Genomic DNA, 25404 nt, shown 5'->3' on the forward strand with positions numbered 1-25404 from the left:
ATGTTGCTCTGTCTGATTAATGTAAAATTTGATTTACATCAATCTGCTTAGGAAGGAGGAGTGTGAAATTTACCTGATGAGTTAATTTCATGTTTTTACAGCATAAACAGCCAAAAGCCACACTGGAGTTCTGACTGTCAAGGAGAGGGTTATTTGGACAGTATGAAAAGGCAAAGAGAAAAATATTTCTGGTAAATATAACAAAAAGACTAAACAGTAAAAAAAAAAAGGTGGGTTAAAAACTGCGTGTTAATTATTGTGTTTAGAGCCCTCTCTATCATGATCATGCAGGAGATTTGAAGATGTACTTAAGATATCTATGTTCATGGGAAGGGTAAGAACACAGAAGCTAGGGATCCAGAGACAAGACTGGTTGTACTCTTGCTCGCTTGCAGTTCACTTCAGCAGAGTGACAATATTGCAGATAAGTTCATTTCTATACTTTTTTTTTTAAAGAATGGATGCACTTATAAAGTTATTTATTTATTTATTTTTGGCTGCGTTGGGTCTTCGTTGCTGCACACGGGCTTTCTCTAATTGCCACGAGCAGGGGCTGCTCTTCACTGCGGTGCGCAGGCTTCTTATTGCGGTGGCTTCTCCTGTTGCAGAGCACGGGCTCTAGGCACGCAGGCTTCAGTAGTTGCAGCACACAGCCTCAGTAGTTGTGGCGCACGGGCTTAGCTGCTCTGTGACATGTGGGATCTTCCCGGATCAGTGCTCAAACCCACATCCCCTGCACTGGCAGGCGGACTCCCAACCACTGCGCCACCAGGGAAGTCCCCATTTCTATACTTTTTAAATGATGACACTAAAAACACAAATATTTCCGAAAGTGAAAAATCACTTAAATTTCTTAAAAGCTTAGTCAGATGTGATTTACTTGGGCACGCTAACCCAAAGAAATGGTTCCACAGTTCCCAGATAATCATAAAATGAAGGACAGAGTTTCTTTATGGAAAACATCCTATCCCAATATGTTTCCAAGCTGAAATCAGGGAATTTCTGGCAAGGGTCTATAAACTGATCATTATAATTATACAACTGCATGCAGAGAAAGACTGTCTCTAAAGAACTAAGAATATAAGATATATAGGTTTAAATAGGAATTTAAATATGAACCAGGATGCTTAGAATCAACACCTCAAATGATACTCAGTTATTGATGCACGTTCTAAAACACAGTAGTCAGAAGAACACCAACTAGATATAGTACACTGGGCAAGCAGCTGAAAGTATCTAAATTCCTCCTCAAAGATGGTGTCACTCTAACAGCAACAACAAGCCCTATACTGCCTATCCTACAGGATTTTGTTTTTAAAGATGTGATTAAATTTTAAAAAGAACCTGAAAATATAGAACAAATTCACATGTAAGGTAATAACACTACCTTAGGACAAGACTACTAGATACCTAAGAAGTGTCTTGAATTTTTTAAAGGGAAATGAGAAATGACAAATAAATAACCACATACTACTGATCTGATTGAGTGCTGACATCTGAACAGAACACAAAAATAGCAATGTTGCAAACAGCTGCATTTGGGACGGGCAGGTTCAGCAGGAATAGGAATGCATAAGCTAATGCATTCAGAAATGCACCAGGCAGCCCCCCAGGGAAAATGTGGAAGATAACACAGTTCTGTTTTAAAGAGCTTTAAAGTGAGCCAGTCAATGCAAGTCTGGTCCTCCTGCCTCTCTGGCAGATACCAGGAGCTTTATCAGCTTCAGATGCCATGCAATTTCTAGCCTCTCAACTGGATACCCAGGTGAGCACGGAGGGAAGGGCAATGGACCATGACTAACAGAGGTGCTCCATACATGGCTGCCCTAACGCACGCTGAAATCAGGAGTGCTGGGAATGGGGAATATCTGGCAGTCTCTTTTCAATTCAGTCTCCCCACCCCTAGGCTAGCCTGGCGGGTTCACCCCAGCCTGTTCCCACACAAGCTGCATATGTGCTGGTTTACCAGTTTTCCCCTAAACTGAAAAGTGCTCTCTTCCACTTAGCCACGATCTGTCTCTCTCAGAAGATGGGACCAAAGAGTTTCTATTTTTAAAAAGCTGCTTGGGGGATTGTAATGCATGATAGCCAAGTCTATGTCACTCCTAAGTTTTTATATTATTGTGCCTTCTGTTGCAATTATTTTTAGTATTTGGGTAAATTTTTAACTTCTTCACTTAGACTGAAAACTCCTAGAAGGCAGGAGTACCCCTGCTGGTACTTAAGAAAGAGTCTAGGGACTTCCCTGGCAGTCCAGTGGTTAAGACCCCACACTCCCAATGCAGGGGACCCAGGTTCAATCCCTGGTCGGGGAACTAAGATCCCGCATGCTTCATGGCATGGCCAAAAAAAGTCTAGTACGCAGTAAGCATCAGTAAAGCTGACTGACTGAATATATGCTATCAAACAGAATAAATGAATGAGTGAATGAATGAATGCCATGGTTTAAGGGACATCATAGGGCCAGTTTTTCTACTGGCCTGCCACTGCACCCTCAAATCCCCATCACTTACATTTTGGGCACTGTTTCCAGACAATGCCTATTAATGTATAAGTTTCCTGGGAGGGATAACATCAGTTGAGGAGTACAGAGACAGAGCATGAGGGGATAGAGGGACACAGGGAAGAGATAAAAGCCTGTTCCAGGAAAGGCCCAAAGTATTTGGTACTGAGTACCAAGGCTCAGGAAGGGTGGGTAGAGGATGTTGAAACAAATCCTGCTTCTTCCCAATTTGTCTAGGGCTGGCTGTAAATTGAGAGAAGAAGGGAGAGAGGAGGAATGAAAGATCTGGAGCCAACTTTCAGAAGTGAATATGCTAAAGAATTTAAAAATACAATTCAAATTCCCATACCACCATGTCCAAGGGTCTAATTTAGCATGTATACCAGAATTTTGTTGTATTGCCTGAGTGACTGAATCCTTAGTTAGAGTTTGGGAATATTTGTTAATGTTGCAATTGTATTACAATATTGTATTGAAATTTTATAACACCATTACCATAACTACTTTTAAAAGAAAAGAGATGGACAAAAATTCCTATTAGGGAAAGCAAGGTACATTTTTTAGAAGAAATACATGGATGACCTTGGAGTGGAGTGAGACTCTGAGCACAGGCTCAGTAAGAAAATATGGTGGCTGGACTTCCCTGATGGCGCAGTGGTTAAGAATCCGCCTGCTAATGCAGGGGAAATGGGTTCAAGCCCTGGTCTGGGAAGATCCCACATGCCGCGGAGCAACTAAGTCTGTGCGCCACAACTACTGAGCCTGCGCTCTAGAGCCCGCGAGCCACAACTACTGAAGCCCATGTGCCTAGAGCCCATGCTCTGCAACAAGAGAAGCCACTGCAATGAGAAGCCTGCACACCGCAATGATGAGCAGCCCCCGCTCACCGCAACTAGAGAGAGCCCGCGCGCAGCAACGAAGACTCAACGCAGCCAAAAATAAATAAATAAATAAATTTATAAAAAAGAAAATATGGTGGCTAAATCATGAATGAGAAGAAGCGAGGGATCTGTTGTTGCTCCAGAGAGAAAGTGGGAAGAACAAAAAGGAAAGAAGGCAAAGAAAGAAGCCCAAAAGGCTGGGCCCTGCATAGCCAGTAAGAGGAAAGCCCAAGTGGCAAAAACAAATGCGGATTCAAGAGCTGGAGGCTAAGGACACAGCTGACATCTGAGAAACAGACACAGCAAATGATTTCCATGTCCAGGTGGATGGGCCAAAGAACCACCTATGTCTTGTCAATCTGGTAAGAGTTTAGTTGCTACAATGAGTAACCCATCTACAATAAATGCGCTCTATCCCTCGATCTCACTATTTAGAAAAAAGTGCTTGAAAATGTTATGGAGTTAAATTGCAGGAGAGGAAGCAACTGAGCTCTTCATTCATCCACTAACTCACCTATTATTCAACAATTATGTATTTGGTGTACACAGAGGAACTGGGAGAGACTCCGATGAGCATGGTAAAGAGGGTCCTGGCTCTTCTGACACCCCCGATCCCACTGACATTTCTTGGTTTCTGCTTGTATTGATAGTAGCTACCTTTGAGCTTTTCTCTCCACCTCTATTATTCCAACCTTCTTTGAACAAAATCACCTAACAATTTCCTAAAACAATCTCTAGAACAAAGAACAACATGCAGAGGCCTGGGATCTGTAGGAAAGCAGCATGAAGGACAGTTTGTATCTAATAGCTCCTTTCTTATATGTTTCTAGAATAACCTGTTATTTGTTCATTATTGCTCTTGTTTTACATCTATAATCATCTGAAGTCAACTGCAATATAACTGAAAAACATGACTGTCTTAGGGAGCCATCACCTACATGCTATTTAACTAGGAGCAGCATGTTATAGGAAAAAGCATCTGACTCAGCATCGAATGGACCAGGCTCTAGTCCTGGACTGGCTACTCGTAACTTTATGACTTGAGACAGTTGTTTATCCTTTTTGTGCCTTACTTTTATCATCTGTAAAATGAGGGGCTGGATTAGATGCTCCTTGAGGTGCTTTCCTACTCTAAGAACTTTTTGCTCTAAAGTTTTATAGTAAAAAAAATTATTATAAGTTAAATATTTTCTAACTCTGACAGTTAAAAAAATGTAGCACCCATTCTGAACATTTAAAAATAGACACTTGAAAATAATTCACAGATATGAGACAAGAAGTTCTAAGAGGATCTTTAAAAAAAATTGGCACATAATGCTATTATGAAATCCCCATTTAGTGCTTTTATATTTAAATAGTTTAATTGGAATGGAATCTGAAGTTCTTCAGATTTTTCTTCTACAAGTTTCTTCTGGCATGTAAATTTCATAGACCACTTTTACCTTTAACATCTTAGTTGCCACTCCCTCTATGCCCTCACTCATGATGCTTCCCCTTTCCAACACCTCCAGTTTCTCTTCTTTATCCAACAAATCCAGCTTTGAGTAAGTTATCATCCCAATTCCCTGGATCAATCACTAGGTCCTGAAAATTTAGACATAAATTGTGAAAGAGCTTTTTTTTTTTCCCCACTGAAGATTTCCCCCAGCATAGTGTAGGAAAGGAAAACTGTCTAGGTCACCCTCCTGCTTAAAAACCTTCAGGAATTCACCTTTATTTACCTAAGAACGCCTAAACTCCTTGCCCTAGCATTTAAGGCCTTCCACAAGTTGATGAACTTGACAACCACATGCTTGATGATTTCCAGCCACATGTAATGCCATTATCTCATCTCCCTCTTTCTACCTAGGAATATCCTACTTACTGTTCAGAGCCCAGCAAGACCCATCTTCCTGATAAAGCCTTTCCGGACACTCTGTAGGAGCCTCCCCAGTTACTTCCCTCTACTATGTTCTCAGCAGCAGAAGGAGATGCATTACAAAGTTTATAATGTTAATCTATACCTGTACTGTTTCTAGATCTCGTTTTCCCCACAAAACTGAGTTCTTTGAGGACAAGGGGCCATGTGTCAGACTCCTAAGTATTCTCCCCAGGGCCTGATGCTGTCACAGGAATGCACAACTCCAGGGGGCGCCATTCCCTTCTACATGACGATACTTTCATGTACCATTCATCCAATTTTTCACCCAGAAGGAATAATAGAGTTGCTCGTAGAAAAGTGATTAAACGTAAGACCGTGAACAGCTCCCTCCAGCTCCCCCAACCAATAAACAAATGGCTCCTTCTACATCTATGATTTCGGTTCAAGAATGCAAAGTTGACCTTGGAAATGAAAAGAAGAAGATGTATTTGATTTTAGGATGAAGGAACAAAGAAAGTTTTATTTGAAGGCAAATTCTGTGTCATTCACAAGCCTAAGAGGGAGCTGATATAAAGGTGTCCAAAACCTCTAAAGAAGGTGTGGGGGAAGGGAGAAATCACCCTTGCCAGGTCTGCCTTCCCAGATGAACGTTCCCTGTCTCCCTAATTAACATTCCATGTGCAGACAGTGATTTCTCTCAATGAGAATTACTACCACATAAGCCAAATTCTGTCTTCTAAATTGTAAGATGGTCCAGAGTGCAATGATACTACATCAAAGGATAAGGGAAAAAGCATAATACTTGCTTCCTTTAAAATAGGAAAGCATGTACATTGGTATATTTTAATCAAAATTTTTTTTTCGCTTAAATTTTCCATTACAATTTTCTAGTTTGGGATGTAACAGAGAAAAACAGTGATTATCATATATTATAAGTAGATGAGATGATTCCAGTGAAAAGCATTTTTAGAGCTTATTTCTGGATTCTTCAGGAGGAAAGATGTCCTACATAAACATACTAGAAGGATTTTCATGGCATAAGTAATAGTACCTGTTTTCTTCCCTAAGGTCATTTTCCATGGCTTGAGTCTCCCGCCTCAACTTCTGGGATCTTGTGTAGTCTCTCCAGGCCCGCAGGACCTTCAGTTGCAACTTCCAGTCAGACAGGGTCCCAGCTTTCCCCAGCTTAATCCTATGATCAAGAATCAGCTTGTGCCAGGCAGAGAAATACCGTTTTTGACACTGCAATGGAAACATTGGAAAATCAGTACTAGGGTTTCTAATATCTACTAGTGAGAACCCTGTCCTCAGATATCCGCCTCACACTTTTTCTAACAAATCTAGGAACTGTTGTCTTGATCGAAGGGGAACAGACAATTGCTTTATGCTCAAATGACAAGAAAGATTCAAGCCATGCAACGAAGGCACTATCAGCCTCATGGCAAACTAAAACATTTAATTCTCATTGTAAGGCACCAGTCCTATGCAGAGCTGGAGTAACTGTCACAACTAAGATCTAAGTTAAGGGGCTTGTTTGAGAGACTTGAAAGGCCTGCTTCCAACAGATCTCCCCTGCCAGGCTGTCTTAGAGTTTAAAATACCATTAACCATTATCACCACTGATGTCCTGCACAAATGAACATGGGAGATCCCACAGGATGGAATGGGGTCTCTGGTCCCTGGGAACAAGATGGCTAAAAACAGCTTCAGCTGGGCTACCACTGACCACGTCAGGGCTTTGGTGAACACTCCTACAGAAGCTAGATACGCGGGCTGCTTGCGTTCCTCCACTATATGTATCTGACAACAAATCAGACAAGGTCTACTGACCCTAAGCACGTCTCCAGAGAAGTAGTTATGGTCCTAGGCTAAGAAAATCTCTGCGATCTAGGCCTTGCCTACATCTTCTATCTTCACAGCAAACTTTATGCTCCTACTATATCAAATTATTTTCAGCTCTTGGTCTTATACCAACCACACTGTTCTGTGCTTTTCTATCTATGGTCATAGTAATTTCTCTGTCCTTTTCTGCCCTCTCTCTGCCTATTTCAAGAGTCACCTCTCTCAGGAAGCCCTCCTAATACCAATCACGCTCCCCACATGTAAGTGCCCTTCCACTGTGTTCCCAGAGCAACCTATGCTTTCTTTAGTCAAAATGGTAATCACACTGTGTTATAATCACCTGTTTACCAGTTTCCACAAGACTGTGAGCCTCCAGAAGGAGGGACTGGCAGATCTGAGAGTACCACGTGTGAGGAACACTGAAACAGAAAGTAACCTCACAGGAAGTGACTCTGGGAGGTATAGGAGATGCCTGCTGACCAGCTTCGAGAACTTGGTAGCCATATCAGGGTCAGCCCTATTTATTGCTTCTTTCTCTTTAAAAATACTTGTCTTTCACTATTTCAACATTTAGTAAGCTGTGTTTGAATTTGGGAATTCTGAAAAAAGTTATTTAAGATATAATCTCTATTTTTGAAAGGTTATAGGGAGAGAGAATATATAAATTAAAAGACCAATAACATGAGAGAGCACAGGCTAGACTTCTTAGAAATAGCCCATTTGGCCTGAAATATTTTCTACAAAAGAAACCAATTATATTCCCATTTAGACAAACTACAAAATCTTCTTTATTATAATTTTCCATTAGGAGAAACCATGGCAGTCTTTAAAAAGCCCTGTTCCCTTTCCATTATGTCAAACGAGGGCACGTTTCCTAGACCTTTGCCTTTGATTCTGTGGAAGGAAAGGAGGGAAGGAGGGAGAGAGCAAGAGAACAGGGAGGAAGGGAGGAATGAATGAAGGGAAATTTGCTGAATATAAGATATGCCTTCAGTCATAACAAGGAAAAGACACACAGCTTCCTGGTTGAGAGAGTATGCTTTTTGCATTATTATTTGCTTATCTATCCCACAAAATACAGCATGGGGAAAAAAAAACAACAGTGTTAACTTGTGCACCATAGTCAAAAGAAAATCTATCTATTTACCAGATTCATTTAAGAGATTCTTCTTAAAAGACTTGATGAAATAGTCTATGTATGGGTAGTTATCTCTAATTTTAACTCCTGGAATATTTCTAATGATTAAATAGTACAAACATAATCCACCTTGACAATAATAGCACTATTAATAGTGTCCTTCTTGGATTTCCACATTTTTTTCTCTAGTCCAAAGCATTTCACATGTACTATTTTATTGACTCATAGACCATCATTACAAAATAGAGAGGTTGCAGATATTATGATTTACCTTACCAAGCCAAACTTCAAATAGAGAACGAATAATGACTATATTCACAAAGCGAAGAGTTAGTGGTATACCTAAGGCTAAATCCAAAACATTCAGGCATCCTGATGACCCTAATCTACTAGGCAAAAAGTCTCTTTTAAAGAGGAAGAACAAATTACTTGCTTGTTTTCTGAAAGAGAAAGAACTTGATATACAACTTACTACAGTAGAAAAGCACTGCTGGAAAATATCTGAATTTAAGAGGGGGAAAATTTGAGTCTGTAAATGCCATAGTCAATATAATTCTTTAAAAATACTTAAGTTTAGACTGTGAGAGCAAAATGATCGGTTTTGAAGGTCTATAATTCAGTTTCACTACACAGAAGTTAATAGCAGCAAAGTGACATACTCATACAGTAACTGCTTTCTTGAAATCAACTTGCCATTGGTTTTTTTTTCCTGCCTACTCAAAAGAGCAATCCCATTTAAATTAAATTAAAAAAAATAAAAGTATGAATCAAGAATAGCCACTTAGTTATTCTTGATTCACAGCAAACATTATTTAGGCAAACAGGAGTCCCATAAATGTGCTTGGAGGAAAATACTTGGGAAAGGAAAACATTCTTGGTCCTGTCTTCTCTGGGAGAAGATGCTAGCACTCCACTCCAACTTAGAAGGGACAAGAAGTGGCATAGTTCACAGTCACCATCTATTCACATTTCCTATTACCCTCCCCTAAGTGGCGTCCCTGCAGCGCTCAGGCCCGCTTTTCCTCTTCAGTTCTACACTCGAACTACAGCAGTGCTCTATTCCTTTGCTCTTTGAAACAAGAACTATTATTTAAAACCGCAACTGGTCAGAAGAGGAACACCTTCTGCTTAAGCCAGAGAACTTAATGTTTGAACTAGATGGACAACTAGTCTGACCTTCCTCCGTTTCTTACCTAGTTCGTTTATTTCTGCACCATGTTTTTATTCTGATAGATTCTCAAATACAGTCATGCGTTCTTTTAGTAACTTCTACCATCTCTTTATTATAGTTGTGGTGATAATTAAGGCTTGTTACAGGTAAGTAAAATACTGAAAATCACTGTAGGAAGAACTGCTCCTAAGTACATATCTACAATAATTTTTAAAATAAAATACTAAAAAGTGAAATTTAGAAAGTTTTTAAGTGAAATGCTTTTCTCCTTTCAAAATCAAAATCTTCCACGAGACATCATTTGGTCATTAAGGATTCCACTCAAGAGAAGAAATGACAGCTCACCCTGCTAAATTTATTACCTGCACTGGAGTTACCCTCGTTTTGTTGGCAAGAAAAGCTCTTCCCTGAAAGTGTAATCACACTGCTGTCACTGGGAATGATTGACGTTAGGTGGAACAGCAATTTGCTATCTAATCTTCATTGTAATTCTAACCCTGTCACTAGAGATGCTTGTTCTGATTAATGAAGTGGGTAACTCATCAAAATTCCTCAGCTATTTCCCTTTTGTCAGAAAGCTCAGTGATAATTGCATCAAAATTCTCAGTCATGGAAAAATAAACAATGAATTGTAAAGAGGACAAAAATGTCAACAAGTTTACAATTTATTTTTGCCGAATGGAACTAACTGTGGTGCAACTGGTGGTCAAGGGGCGCCGGACAAGGACCAAAGGTTGGAGATAAAGGGCCCAGCTGACTCCTGGCTGCTCCCAGACCCAAAGGAACAGACAGATGCTCTAATACTACCCAAGAAAGCCGTCCTCCACTCCTTTTTTCCTTTTTGAGGACCACTACAGCTAGGCAGAAGACCCCACAGATGCTAAGAAGTATTTGATGGGTGGAGAGGAGGATCTTGTTCATGACGAAATGAATGACCCTGGGAAGAAGCAGCACTGAAAAGCAGTCCCCTATATCCCATCATATCCCTGATTTTCATAATTTTGCCCCAAAGAAAAGAGAGGAAATCACTGTGTCCCCTACTGCCAACCATATACACTCCCATAACTATTATAGATAAATATATTAGGGAAAATACATTCAGTTTTCAGCAAACTGTGCTAAGACCTGGACTTGCTGTTGGGTTCCATGGAAAAGCCTAAACTCTGACAACCACTGCAATGTGAAATGGTAACACTGGCTACAGACAAAAAGCTACTTTTGTTATATACTGGAAGCTGTGATGCTCATTTTACTCCTGTATTTAATTTTTTCCCCTTCATTTTTTAAACTTAAAAAAAACCCTCACTCTATTACAGAAATTTCATAAACATACCCAAAAGGAGAACAGAAGAATAAACCCCTCACTCAGCTTCAAAAATTACCAGCATTATGCTGATTTTGTTTCATTTCTCTTCCACTAATTTTTCTTTCCTGGAGTATTTAAAAATAAATTCCAGACCTCAGACATTGTATCATTTCACCCATAAATGCATTGATATATATTACTAACAAAAGGACATTTTGTAAATTCTTCTTAATTCTGCTAAGAAGTTTCAATCAATAATATTGCTGTATTTATCTAATTCTGTTTCACTGCAGAAGTAGCAGAATTTCAGAAAGCAACTGCTTAGTCTCATCATATTAAATTCTTAACCAATAAAATGCTCTGGGATCTTTTAAAGAAGAATGACCACAATACAGCCTATAACCTGACTAGGATAGGGCTCCTTTCCCAACAAAGCCTGAACCAATTTTCATGACCTCATGTCTTTAGGGAAGGCAGGACTACTGCTCTTCAGCTTCTCTTTCATCTTTCTTTCCCTTCTAGACCTTCTTTCTCCCTCTACAATCTCCACTCTCTGCCCATTCTCCCCACTCCAAGCATGCCCCACAAACATACACTATGCCAAAAGTACAGCTGACCTCAGAATATATTAGACAAATGCTGGATTCACCTCTAGGGGTCTCTGACAGTAAGGTGATGATGTGATGTCATTTGTTCCTCATCCATATGGTTCTTAAGGTCCGTATAAATATTCACCTGAAATTTCTAGTGTTTAGGGGAAAAGATACTCTACTCTGCATAATTTTAGAGAATGGGCTGCACTTATGCCAAAGGCTCTTTTCTTAACTTTTTAAAGGCAGAATTTAATCAGTACTTTTTCCAGAAGACAAAAAAAAGAAAATCAGATACTTTTGAATTAGAACCTCTGGGATCAAAATGGTGTTTTGAAAAGCAAAACACTCTTGCAATGTTTTGGTAAACTGGCTCTCGATGTCCCTTCTGTGAGAATGGAAAACCCGGGTTACTCACAGGGTAAGGAAGAGTACAATAACAAACTAAACAACCTCTTTACCAACATCAACAAAATTTTATTTGGAAATTTTCCACAGAGTGGCTGTATGAAGTTATAGATAATAATGCACCAAAGCCCTCCTAAAATGCACAGCACACAATGTCCTTGGCAATATGTTTAGAGGGGAGAGTTACATGAATCCCAATATTCTTCGTGTGTGTGCCGAACACTTCTCTTACTCTGCAGTTTTATTTGCAAAGAGGTTTTTCCTTCATTTTCTTACCCAAACGTAAGACAACACTGCTGAGACGATAGCAGCAACTGCTATGTTTCAGCTCAGGAATGGTTGTGTTTCAGTGCTATGTAGGCAGTCCTGCTAAAACTAAGATTTTTGGGGAGGAATCAGGCTGTATAAATGAGGTTCTTAACTACAGTTTTCAACACCTTGAAAGAAAGAAAGAAAAAAAAAAAATGCAGGCTTCTCTTCTATGGATTCCCACATTCCCTCAGTTTAGTTCAGGGCAGCCTCCTGGAAGGCACTATGCCACAAGCATAACATCAACAATGCCTCCTTTGGGTCATTATTATCTTATCCTCTAACAGAGATAGTAAACAAGCAACTCAAAACCTCCCCCCCCTAGAATTAAGATTTACTTAGTGTCAACGCATCTTTCTTTGCTTTCAACTTTTACAAGCAGGAAAGAACATAGATTTTTTTTATCTGAAGAAAACATAAAATGTATTTCAGAATAGGGTGAGAATTAAGAAGGCCACTTTCCAAACAGTATAAGAATTTCATACTTAATCCCTTGTTGTTTCTGCTAATTAGCACTGACATGTGGATTGCTGAATCTCCCCAAGAGATTTCACTGCAAGATCAAAGAGAAAGTAAGATAGGATGGAAGTAGAAAGTTTCTATATAAAAATAAGTGTTTTTGACAAAATAAAGAGACCTGGCAATGAAATGAGTGGGAAAGAGGCATGAACAGTGCTGCACCTGAACTTGTGTTTTGGTAAGAGAGCCTGCTGTTTCTCTCAGGAAGTCTCCTATTAAATAATGTGGCCCACGCATAGCACAGGGAGATCAGCTTGGTGCTTTGTGACCACCTAGAGGGGTGGGAGGGAGGGAGACACAGGAGGGAAGAGATATGGGGACATATGTATAACTGATTCACTTTGTTATAAAGCAGAAACTAACACACTATTGTAAAGCAATTATACTCCAATAAAGATGTTTAAAAATAAATAAAAATAAATAAATAAATAAATTTCTGACCCACACACTCAAAAAAATAATGTGGCCCAAATGTGATGTTAAGAAGTTGTTTGGCAGAACAAACCCAGAGTCAAAGCACAAAGAATACAGGACCTAAAAGGGCCTGAACTAGAGCAACCCTTAGAAACAGATTCTTTGAAGTATTCCTGCAAATTATATAGTTTGCCATTGGGTTTGTGCCAGTGAACCATTCTGAGGGTGCTGACAGGAGTTTCCTGCTATCTAACTGCTCACTGCAAGCCAGGTAGGCATTTTCCCGCTTTTTATTCTGTGGTCATATTTAGGCTGCTGAGTATCCAAGTTTCATCACCCAAGGGCAGCTTCAGCTCCTTCAGAGCCAGGCTAGGAATGTGGACTGGGACCAAGATAATGAGCCCAGAGGGCCTGCTACTCTGGTGGTGTTTACCAGAGGACATCCTGTCTCCAGCCAAGTGTACGTAAAAGCCTGAGGAGTGTGGAAAGCGGATTTCCCCGTGTCTCAGTTATACCCACATACACTGGGGAAATCTAAATTAGGGGTTCACTAACAATAATACACATGAATAACAATCCCATGGAAGGGGAAGGGGAAGAAAAGAACCAACCTAAGTAACTCTGGAAAACAATTTTGGCTGAGTAAGGCTGAAAACAAAAATAACTGTACAAATATTACACTGTAGCTAGTAAATTTGTTTCCACAGCAGTATAGGTTACCAATTCTGAAACTACTTTTATAGTATACTAGGACTAAACAAATAAGTAGTATAATTTAGATAATAAGCTCCAGGTATAAACAAGCAAGGGGGAAAGGCTACACTAAAACCTATGGTGTTAGATTAGGGTTGAAGTTATCGTTATGAGCTCACAATTATTTTAATATATATACAGATAGATAGAGAAATAAGTGACAATTAAGGAAAGGGGAGGAGAGCATGACCCCCGTGTTGCTGCACTGGAATTGGATGTATCAGTATGATTTAATGGATTTTAATGTGTACACATATAGATAGACACAGAAACAAATATAATGTGTGTGTATGTGTAGTTCGTATATGTACAACTATTTCCCAGCTCTGTCTGCTGAGAGGGCCCAGAAAACATGATACCCCAGTAGCAGTGAGCACAGCTAGTACCCAGATCTTGGTTTCCAAATATTATTCTCCAACAAATGGAACCAGGGTTCCATGTATTGATAGAAGTGGTTGATTCCAGAGCTAGGGCAGGGAAAATATAAGATGAGCCTGGAACATCTTGTGGTGCCAGAGAAATAAAGGATTTTTTCAAAAAAGGATTTTGAAAGGGCAAAAGAGTCAACCTGAAAAATTTCCCAGTGGCCAAGGTTAGAAAAATTTGAGAAAAAAAGTAAAAATAATACTAGAATATAATCCTTAGGATAAAGTAAATATCCACAAGTCCATACTGATACAAATAAACAACTGAATAAATGAAATAAATAAATGGGGGAGAAGGGACAGTTTTTCCTTCTAGAGGATTTAAATGAATACATGGAGACAAGAAGGGAAATACAAAATCATCATTAGACAAATACCACATTAGTTATTGTTACAGGCAAGACCCATCAATGAATGCTAAAATTAATAGGTGAAAGTTTACAGATAAACAGAATATTTGCATAGTTTCACAATATTTCCTCTAAGACATTTATGAATTACAAAGGGAAAAATAGTAACTTTACAGTGGAGAAACCCAGCAGACACAATCTTAAGTGATCAAAGTTAACATCAACAGTAATAAGACTTATTAACATTATGTGGAATTCCCTGGCAGTCCAGTGGTTAGGACTCCGCGCTCTCAATGCCGAGAGCCTGGGTTCAACCACTGGTCAGGGAACTAAGATACCACAAGCCGCATGGCATGGCCACCAAAAAACAAAAACAAAAAACAGAGATTGGCTCCAGATGGTGGAATAGAAGGACGTGCTCTCACTCCCTCTTGCAAGAGCACTGGAATCACAACTAACTGCTGAACAATCATCAACAGGAAGAACTGGAACTCAATAAAAAAGATACCCCACATCCAAAGACAAAGAAGAAGCCACAGTGAGATGGTAAGAGGGGCACAATCACAATAAAATCAAATCCCATAACTTCTGGGTGGGTGACTGACAAACTGGAGAACACTTATACCACAGAAATCCACCCACTGGAGTGAAGGTTCTGAGCCCCACGTCAGGCTTCCCAACCTGGGGGTCCGGCAGCAGGAGGAGGAATTCCGAGAGAATCAGACTTTGAAGGCTAGCAGGATTTCATTGCAGGACTTCGACAGGACTGGGGGAAACAGAGACTCCACTCTTGGAGGGCACAAACAAAGTAGTGTGCACATCCAGACCCAGGGGAAAGAGCAGTGATCCCACTGGAGACTGAACCAGACCTACCTGCTGGTGTTGGAGGGTCTCCTGCAGAGGTCAGGGGTGGCTGTGGCTCACTGTGAGGACCAGGACACTGGCAATAGAGGTTCTGGGAAGTACTCCTTGGCGTGACCCTCCCAGAGTCCGCCATTAGCCCCACCAAAGAGCCGGGTAGGCTCTGATGTTGGGTCGCCTCAGGCCAAACAACCAACGGAGAGGGAACCCAGCCCCACCTATCAGCACACAAGTGGATTAAAGTTTTGCTGAGCTCTGCCCACCAGAGCAACACCCAGCTCTACCCACCACAAGTCCCTCCCATCAGGAAGCTTGCACAAGCCTCTTAGATAGCCCATCCACCAGAGGGCAGACAGCAGAAGCAAGAAGAACTACAATCCTGCAGGCTGTGGAAAGAAAACCACATTCACAGAAAAATAGACAAGATGAAAAGGCAAAGGGCTATGTACAAGATGAAGGAACAAGATAAACGCCAGCAAAACAACTAAACGAAGTGGAGATAGGCAACCTTCCAGAAAAAGAATTCAGAATAATGACAGTGAAGATGATCCAGGACCTCGGAAAAAGAATGGAGGCAAAGATTGGGAAGATGCAAGAAATGCTTAACGAGGACCTAGAAGAATTAAAGAACAAACACCTAGAAGAATTAAAGAACAAACAAACAGAGATGAAGAATATAATAACTGAAATGAAAAATACACGAGAAGGAATCAATAGCAGAATAACTGAGGCAGAAGAAAGGATAAGTGACCTGGAAGACAGAATGGTGGAATTCACTGCTGCAGAACAGAAGAAAGAAAAAAGAATGAAAAGAAAAGAAGACAGTCTAAGGGATCTCTGGGACAATATTAAATGCAATAACATTCTCATTATAGGGGTCCCAGAAGGAGAAGAGAGAGAGAAAGGACCCGAGAAAATATTTGAAGAGATTATAGTCAAAAACTTCCCTAACATGGGAAAGGAAAAAGTCACCCAAGTCCAGGAAGCGCAGAGAGTCCCAGGCAGGATAAACCCAAGGAGGAACATGCTGAGACACTTAGTAATCAAACTGAGAAAAATTAAAGACAAAGAAAAATTATTGAAAGCAACAAGGGAAAAATGACAAATAACATACAAGGGAACTCGAATAAGGTTAACAGCTGATTTCTGAGCAGAAACTCTACAAGGCAGAAGGGAATGGCATGATACACTTAAAGTAATGAAAGGGAAGAACCTACAACCAAGATTACTCTACCCAGCAACGATCTCATTCAGATTTGATAGAGAATTTTTTTTTTTACAGCAACCAAAAGCTAAGAGAATTCAGCACCACCAAACCAGCTCTACAACAAATGCTAAAGGAACTTCTCTAAGTGGGAAGCACAAGAGAAGAAAAGGACCTACAAAAACAAACCCAAAACTGTTAAGAGAATGTTCATAGGAACATACATATTGATCATTACTTTAAAAGTGAATGGATTAAATACTCCAACCAAAAGACACAGGCTTGCTGAATGGATACAAAAACAAGACCCATATATATCCTGTCTACAGGAGACCCACTTCAGACCTAGGGACACATACAGACTAAAAGTGAGGGGACAGAAAAAGATATTCCATGTAAATGGAAATCAAAAGAAAGCTGGAGTAGCAATACTCATATCAGATAAAATAGACTTTAAAATAAAGAATGTTACAAGAGACAAGGAAGGACACTACATAATGATCAAGGGATCAATCCAAGAAGAAGATATAACAATTATAAATATATATGCACCCAACACAGGAGCACCTCAATCCATAAGGCAACTGCTAACAGCTGTAAAAGAGGAAATTAACAGTAACACAATAATAGTGGGGGACTTTAACACCTCACCTACATCAATGGACAGATCATCCAAAATGAAAATAAATAAGGAAACAGAAGCTTTAAATAACACAATAGACCAGAGAGATTTAATTGATATTTGTAGGACATTTCATCCAAAAACGGCAGATTACCCTTTCTTCTCAAGTGCGCATGGAACATTCTCCAGGATAGATCACATCTTGGGTCACAAATCAAGCCTCAGTAAATTTAAGAAAATTGAAATCATACCAAGCATCTTTTCAGACAACAACGCTATGAGATTAAAAATCAATTACAGGGAAAAAACCATAAAAAACACAAAAACATGGAGGCTAAACAATATGTTACTAAATAACTAAGAGATCACTGAAGAAATCAAAGAGGAAATCAAAAAAAACCTAGAGACATATTACAATGAAAACATGACAATCCAAAGCCTATGGGATGCAGCAAAAGCAGTTCTAAGAGGGAAGTTTATAGCAATACAAGTTTACCTCAAGAAACAAGAAACATCTCAAATAAACACTCTAACCTTACACTTAAAGGAACTAGAGAAAGAAGAACAAACAAAACCCAAAGTTAGTAGAAGGAAAGAAATCATAAAGATCAGAGCAGAAATAAATGAAATAGAAACGAAGAAAACAATAGCAAAGATCAATAAAACTAAAAGCTGCTTCTTTGAGACGATAAACAGAATTGAGAAACCATTAGCCAGACTCATCAAGAAAAAGAGGAAGAGGAATCAAATCAATAAAATTAGAAATGAAAAAGAAGTTACAACAGACACTGCAGAAATACAAAGCATCCTAAGGGACTACTACAAGAAACACTATGCCAATAAAATGGACAACCTGGAAGAAATGGACAAATTCTTAGAAAGGTATAACCCTCCAAGACTGAACCAGGAAGAAATAGAAAATATGAACAGACCAATCACAAGTAATGAAATTGAAACTGTGATTTAAAATCTTCCAACAAACAAAAGCCCAGGACCAGATGGTTTCACAGGTGAATTCTATCAAACATCTAGAGAAGAGCTAACACCCACCCTTCTCAAACTCTTCCAAAAAATCACAGAGGAAGGAACACTCCCTAACTCATTCTACGAGGCCACCATCACCCTGATACCAAAACCAGACAAAGATACTACAAAAAAAGAAAATTACAGACCAATATCACTGATGACTATAGATGTAAAAATCCTCAACAAAATACTATCAAACAGAATCCAACAACACATTAAAAGGATCATAAGCCATGATCAAGTGGGATTTATCCTAGGGATGCAAGGATTCTTCAATATACACAAATCAATCAATGTGATACACCATAGTAACAAACTGAAGAATAAAAACCATATGATCATCTCAATAGATGCAGAAAAAGCTTTTGACAAAATTCAACACCCATTTATGATAGAAACTCCAGAAAGTGGGCACAGAGGGAACCTACGTCAACATAATAAAGGCCATATATGACAAACCCACAGCAAATATCATTCTCAATATGAAAAACTGAAAGCATTTCCTCTAAGATCAGGAACAAGACAAGGATGTTCACTCTTGCCACTATTATTCAACATAGTTTTGGAAGTCCTAGCCACAGCAATCAGAGAAGGAAAAGAAATAAAAGGAATACAAATTGGAAAAGAAGAAGTAAAACTGTCACTGTTTGCAGATGACATGATACTATACATAGAGAATCCTAAAGATGCTACCAGAAAACTACTAGAGCTAATCAATGAATTTGGTAAAGTTGCAGGATACACAATTAATGCACAGAAATCTCTTACATTCCTATACACTAATGATGAAAAATCTGAAAGAGAAATTAAGGAAACACTCCCATTTAGCATTGCAACAAAAAGAATAAAATACCTAGGAATAAACCTACCTAGGGAGACAAAAGACCTGTATGCAGAAAACTATAAGACACTGATGAAAGAAATTAAAGATGATACCAACAGATGGAGAGATATACCATGTTCTTGGATTGGAAGAATCAATATTGTGAAGATGACTATACTACCCAAAGCAATCTACAGATTCAATGCAATCCCTATAAAATTACCAATGGCACTTTTTACAGAACTAGAACAAAAAGTCTTAAAATTTGTATGGAGACACAAAAGACCCCGAATAGCCAAAGCAGTCTTGAGGGAAAAAAAACGGAGCTGGAGGAATCAGACTCAATGACTTCAGACTATACTACAAAGCTACAGTAATCAAGACAATATGGTACTTGCACAAAAACAGAAATATAGATCAATGCAACAGGATAGAAAGCCCAGAGATAAACCCATGCATCTATGGTCAACTAATCTATGACAAAGGAGGCAAGGATATACAATGGAGAAAAGACAGTCTCTTCAATAAGTGGTGCTGGGAAAACTGGACAGCTACATGTAAAAGAATGAAATTAGAACACTCCCTAATACCATACACAAAAATAAACTCAAAGTGGATTAGAGACCTAAGTTTAAGGCCAGACACTATAAAACTCTTGGAGGAAAACATAGGAAGAACATTCTTTGACATAAATCACAGCAAGATTTTTTTGATCCACCTCCTAGAGTAATGGAAATAAAAACAAAAATAAACAAATGGGACCTAATGAAACTTAAAAGCTTTTGCAAAGCAAAGGAAACCATAAACACGAAAAGACAACCCTCAGGGCCTTCCTTGGTGGCGCAGTGGTTGGGAGTCTGCCTGCCAATGCAGGGGACACGGGTTCGAGCCCTGGTCTGGGAAGATCCCACATGCCACGGAGCAACAAAAGCCCGTGAGCCACAACTACTGAGCCCACGTGCCGCAATTACTGAAGCCTGTGCGCCTAGAGTCCGTGCTCTGCAACAAGAGGGGCCACTACAGTGAGAAGCCCATGCACCGCAACAAAGAGTAGTCCCTGCTCTCTGCAACTGGAGAAAAGCCCACACGCAGCAAGGAAGAACCAACACAGCCAATAAATAAATAAATTAAAAAAAAAAAAAGACAACCCTCAGAATGGGAGAAAATATTTGCAAACGAATCAACGGACAAAGGATTAATCTCCAAAATATATAAACAGTTCATGCAGCTCAATATTAAAGAAAGAAACTAGCCAATCCAAAAATGGGCAGAAGACCTAAATAGGCATTTCTCCAAAGAAGACATACAGAATGCCAGGAAGCACATAAAAAGCTTCTCAACATCAGTAATTATTAGAGAAATTCAAATCAAAACTACAATGAGATATCACCTCACACCAGTTAGAATGGGCATCATCAGAAAATCTACAAACAACAAATGCTGGAGAGGGTGTGGAGAAAAGGGTACCCTCTTGCACTGTTGGTGGGAATGTAAATTGATGCAGCCACTATGGAGAACAGTATGGAGGTTCCTTAAAAAACTAAAAACAGAATTACCATATGACCCAGCAATCCCACTACTGGGAATATACCCAGAGAAAACCATAATTCAAAAAGACACATGCACCCCAATGTTCATTGCAGCGCTATTTACAATAGCCAGATCATGGAAGCAACCTAAATGTCCATCAACAGATGAATGGATAAAGAAGATGTGGTACATATATACAATGGAATATTACTCAGCCATAAAAATGAACGAAATTGGGTCATTTGTAGGGACGTGGATGGATCTAGAGACTGTTGTACAGAGTGAAGTAAGCCAAAAAGAGAAAAACAAATATTGTATATTAACACATATATGTGGAACCTAGAAAAATGGTACAGGTGAACCGGTTTGCAGGGCAGAAATTGAGACACAGATGTAGAGAACAAACGTATGGACACCAAGGGGGGAAAACAGGGGGTTGGGGGGTGGTGGTGTGATGAATTGGGAGATTGGGATTGACATATATACACTCATATGTATAAAATGGATAACTAATAAGAACCTGCTGTATAAAAAAATAAATAAAATAAAATTCAAAAATTAAAAAACAAAAAAGAAAAAACAACAAAAGAAACCATTAAGTATACCTGATATTATAGTGTCAGGGGCACAGCATCACTTCTTGTAGTATTCTTACTAGTAATGCATAATCTCAATCTAAACAGAAGAGAACATCGGAAAACCCCAAATTGAGAGACATTCTACAAAATACCTGACCAGTATGCTTCAAAACTGTCAAGGTCATAAAAGAAAAGCGAAGATTGAGGAACTATTACAAACTGAAGAAGACTAAGGAGACACGACAAGCAAATGCAGCATGAAATTACAGATCAAGTCCTGAAACAGAAAAAAGACCTTAGAGGAAAAATAGGTGACATTCTAATAAGTCTTGTTAATTGTACTTAATGGTATTTTACCAATGTTAATTTCCTAGTTTTGATAATTAAACTATGGTTATGTAAGATGTTAACATTGAGGAGAGCTGGGTGAAGGGTATTCAGGAACTCCATGTACTATTTTTTGCCATTTTTCTGTACGTCTAAAATTATTTCAAAATAAAGATTCAAAAATATAGGTTCAAATCAAGCAGAATCTGTGGCAAAGTAGAGATAATTTATTCATATTGGCTCATTTTTAAATATACCAGCTGATCCTTTTAAAGCTGAGTAATCTGTTTTGGTAGCCCACTAATTTTGTAAAACTCTTTTTGTGTGTCTGAAATTCATACCTAACACTTCCTTCTAAAACATATATAGTCAGCCCTCTGTATTTGCAAGCTCTACATCTGTGGATTCAACCAACCATGGATAGAAAACATTCGGAAAAAAAAAAATTTCCATAAAGTTCCAAAAAGCAAAACTTGATTTGCTGGGCTGGCAACTATTTACATAGCATTTACATTGTATTTACATAGCATTTACATAGCATTTATGCTGTATTAGGTGTTGACCTGGAACAAATAGACTGCTAGGGTTTACTCCAGCAAAGATGGATTTATTTGGAATCAGCAAAGAATTTCAATTTGGGATCTCCATCCTTGGTAATCCATGTGCAAGTTCTTTCAGGGCAAGGGGAGAATTCTTATAGAGGGAAAAGTAAGTTGGGAGGGCTGTAGTAGGCAGAGTCCATGGCTTTTCATTGGCTGAGTTCGTGCCAGGAAATAAGAGTTTTTCTTTTTCCTTTTGGGCTCTGCTATTGTCACAGGGCATGAGAGCTCCCCCTTCTGGTCTTCTGACTCTACTTAATTCAGGTTTCTATTTATTAATTTTTTACATAGGTGTTATAAGTAATCTAGAGATGATTTAAAGTACACAGGAGTATGTGAATAGGTTATATGCAAATGCTATGCTATTTTATATAAGGGATTTGAGCATCCACAGATTTTGGTATTTGCAGGGGATCCTGGAGGGACGACTGTATTACTTCTTCTTGCACAGTGGACTTCAATAAAATGAAAAACTTAATCTTATAGGGAACACACATCTTATCCATCTCTCATTGGTCGGGGAACAAACATATCATGGCCCTTTTTCCTTATGTCTTCTCAAGATGGCCCCCTCTGTACTCATTTCCTTTCCTATTTTCTAAATCTGAACTGTTACTGTAGGAGGACACATTAACTCCATCCGTCTCATGGAGGGGACGCAGCATCCAAAAGCCTTTGCCCATCTTTCCCAAAATGTTTGTCCCAACTCTTAATAGTTCCTCCTTTCACACTTGCCTCTGCCTATTCCTAAAGCCAAAACTCTGACCAAACTCGTTGTTTTATATTTGAATAATTATGACTTTTTGCCTATCAGTCCAAAATGCTACCATCAAATGTGTCTAGTTTTAAAGAATTGCTTTGACTACTTTACTTTTTCCCTCATGTCTTAGTTATCCATATCATATTCACAGGCCTGTTTTTAATTTCTAGGTCCCTTTTAGTCTATCCTACATTTATCAAACTCCCTCAATCTCTTCCTGACATTCTTTTCTCTTGTTAAATCCATTCATTTATACATTCATTCCATTAACTTTCACTGAATTTCATCAACGCCCAAGGCCTTGGAGTGGATGTTGTAGGAGATATAAAATATACATATTTATCTTTTCTCATCTGACCACCTCATTTACAAATCTTCCAAGTAATTCCTTTCACCTGAAATGTTTATAAACCCCAAATTTATAGTGTTATCAATCCCACTTCACTGAAAAAAACTTCTGCTTAAGTAGCCTGGGGAGGATGCTCATTAGTCAATAAAAAATTGGCCAGTTAATTTTACAAAAAGTGAAACTAAAGAAAGGGATAGAAGAGTAAAATAAAATGCAGACCATTAAAAGTAGAAGCACAAACATGTCATTGTTTAGGATCTGAGCTACCAAAAGGCAAGTAACTTTCTGAATAATTCTTCTGAATAATCCAGAACACAATGGTCCATAAGACTGTCAAAGTGGAAGCTACACTTTCAAACTGCCAGAGATCTACATTAGCACTTGCATGCAATTCTAAAAAGGGTAATTTAGGAAGACATCCCAAATTCATACCCCAATTTCCCAGGATCACATGGAGTATATAAGAATAGCCCTGAATAGAGGACTGAAGCACTCCCCTGTGTACTAAGCCAGCTGGGTAGCACAGAACAAATGGTGTGGGCAACTTTGGTATTTGTAACAAGGTTCAACTGGGCTTAGTGTTACACTGTCCATCTCTGACGGAGCCCTTTGTCATTTATGCTACAGAATGCTGAAGAAAGAGACATTACAATTCCTACCTGGTGATTTTCCTTGAAAGTTTGGATTAATAACTCTTTCAGTTTCTTCTTTCTTTCTTTTGCCATTTTTTCTTCATCCAGAAGAGTATGAACACTTTGAAACATGCCTTTCTCTGGATTTTTTGGAGAATTTTCTTCTTGCTTTTTCTTCTCTCTATTAATAACAATTAAAAAACACAAGTATGAATAATAGACTTAACAGTGAGTAATTAGAACATACCACAGTGGAATGAACACTGAATTTTCCATCAGAAGATAGAGATTTTTAGATCTGGCCCTAAAACTACAAAGTAGGGTGATTTTTTTTGAGATTTAGTTTATTCCTTTATAAAATACAGTTAAATGAAATAAAATTATAATGTACTCTGAAAAGGAGAAAGCCTTATATATATTTTAGTAAGGTTTTTTTTTTTTTTTTTTTTGCGGTACACGGGCCTCTCACTATTGTGGCCTCTCCCATCGCGGAGCACAGGCTCCAGACGCGCAGGCCCAGTGGCCATGGCTCATGGGCCCAGCCGCTCCGCGGCATGTGGGATCCTCCCGGACTGGGGCACGAACCCGTGTCCCCTGCATCGGCAGGCGGACTCTCAACCACTGCGCCACCAGGGAAGCCCCTAGTAAAGTATTTTTATTGAGTGATACCTTGATCAAAATTTGAGAGATAACAACTATCAGGTATTCTCTAATACAGACATAAGTTCTCTCTCTTCTTACAAGGGGAGACAAAACAGGACCCTCAGGTAAGAAAGGAATGACATTTTTCCCACAAGGTTTTTACAAGTTTTCTCGGAAGAAAAATAATAAAAGAATCAGGTGTTACTGAATAAGGAGAAAATGGAATTTATATTAATTCTAAAATAGCTGGAAAGAGAAAAAACAGAACTTAGTAACAATAAGGAAAAGGACTTCAGGCAAGTTAACAAGAATCTCTTAGTAACTCTGTTGCTCATATTTCTGCTTATCTCTTTCTCACTCACCTACCTTTTCTTTCTCATCCAGGTCATCCCTCTTACACTCAGCAATCCAAGCCAGCTCATAGCCATTGCCTTCTTATTGGAGTGTATTAAACTACACAGGTGTGTGTAAGTGTATAAGGTATATATTTTATCAATGACGTAGTAAAGATAGCATCTAGTCAGGAATCTAGATTCATGGGTTCTGGCCACAAATCAGCTGTGAAAACTCAGGCAAGTCACCAGTCCTTCTGAATTTCACTTTACGGTTGTGGAAACTCAAATTGAGAGAGGGATGACAGAATAATCTATAGACACTCATTCATTAATTATCATATATCATACAGGGGGCACACAATCTTATTACTGGTGATATGAACCATCATTTGGTTAAGGTAGTTTCTCCGGTGTAAAGTTGCTATTTTTCCCTTTGTAATCAATAAATCTCTTAGAGAAGATACTTTGAAACTATGCAATGAAGCAGATTTAGGACACCTTACAAATAAATTTAAAAAGCGCTACCAACAATAAAATTTTATTGACTCTTTCCAAACTTACTAATGCCATAACAATGTTATATTAGATAGTTACAGACAGATCATAGTGGGCATTTAAAGAAATATAGTTCTCATACCATGGATGT

General features: G+C 38.9%; 1 protein-coding gene across 1 annotated transcript in view; it reads right to left on the minus strand.

Annotated features, from left to right (window-relative positions):
• Positions 1–25404, minus strand: part of CCDC191 (coiled-coil domain containing 191) — a 102821-nt gene that overhangs the window by 52897 nt on the left and 24520 nt on the right. Inside the window, exons 7-8 of the mRNA XM_060010659.1 lie at positions 23809–23962; positions 6297–6487 (exon numbers count right to left, since the gene is read on the minus strand). Of these exons, the coding sequence (XP_059866642.1) occupies positions 6297–6487; positions 23809–23962 (345 nt within the window). The remainder of the gene's footprint in view (positions 1–6296; positions 6488–23808; positions 23963–25404) is intronic.

Source organism: Delphinus delphis, chromosome 4, assembly GCF_949987515.2.
Source record: "Delphinus delphis chromosome 4, mDelDel1.2, whole genome shotgun sequence".
NCBI classification, from domain to species: domain Eukaryota; kingdom Metazoa; phylum Chordata; class Mammalia; order Artiodactyla; family Delphinidae; genus Delphinus; species Delphinus delphis.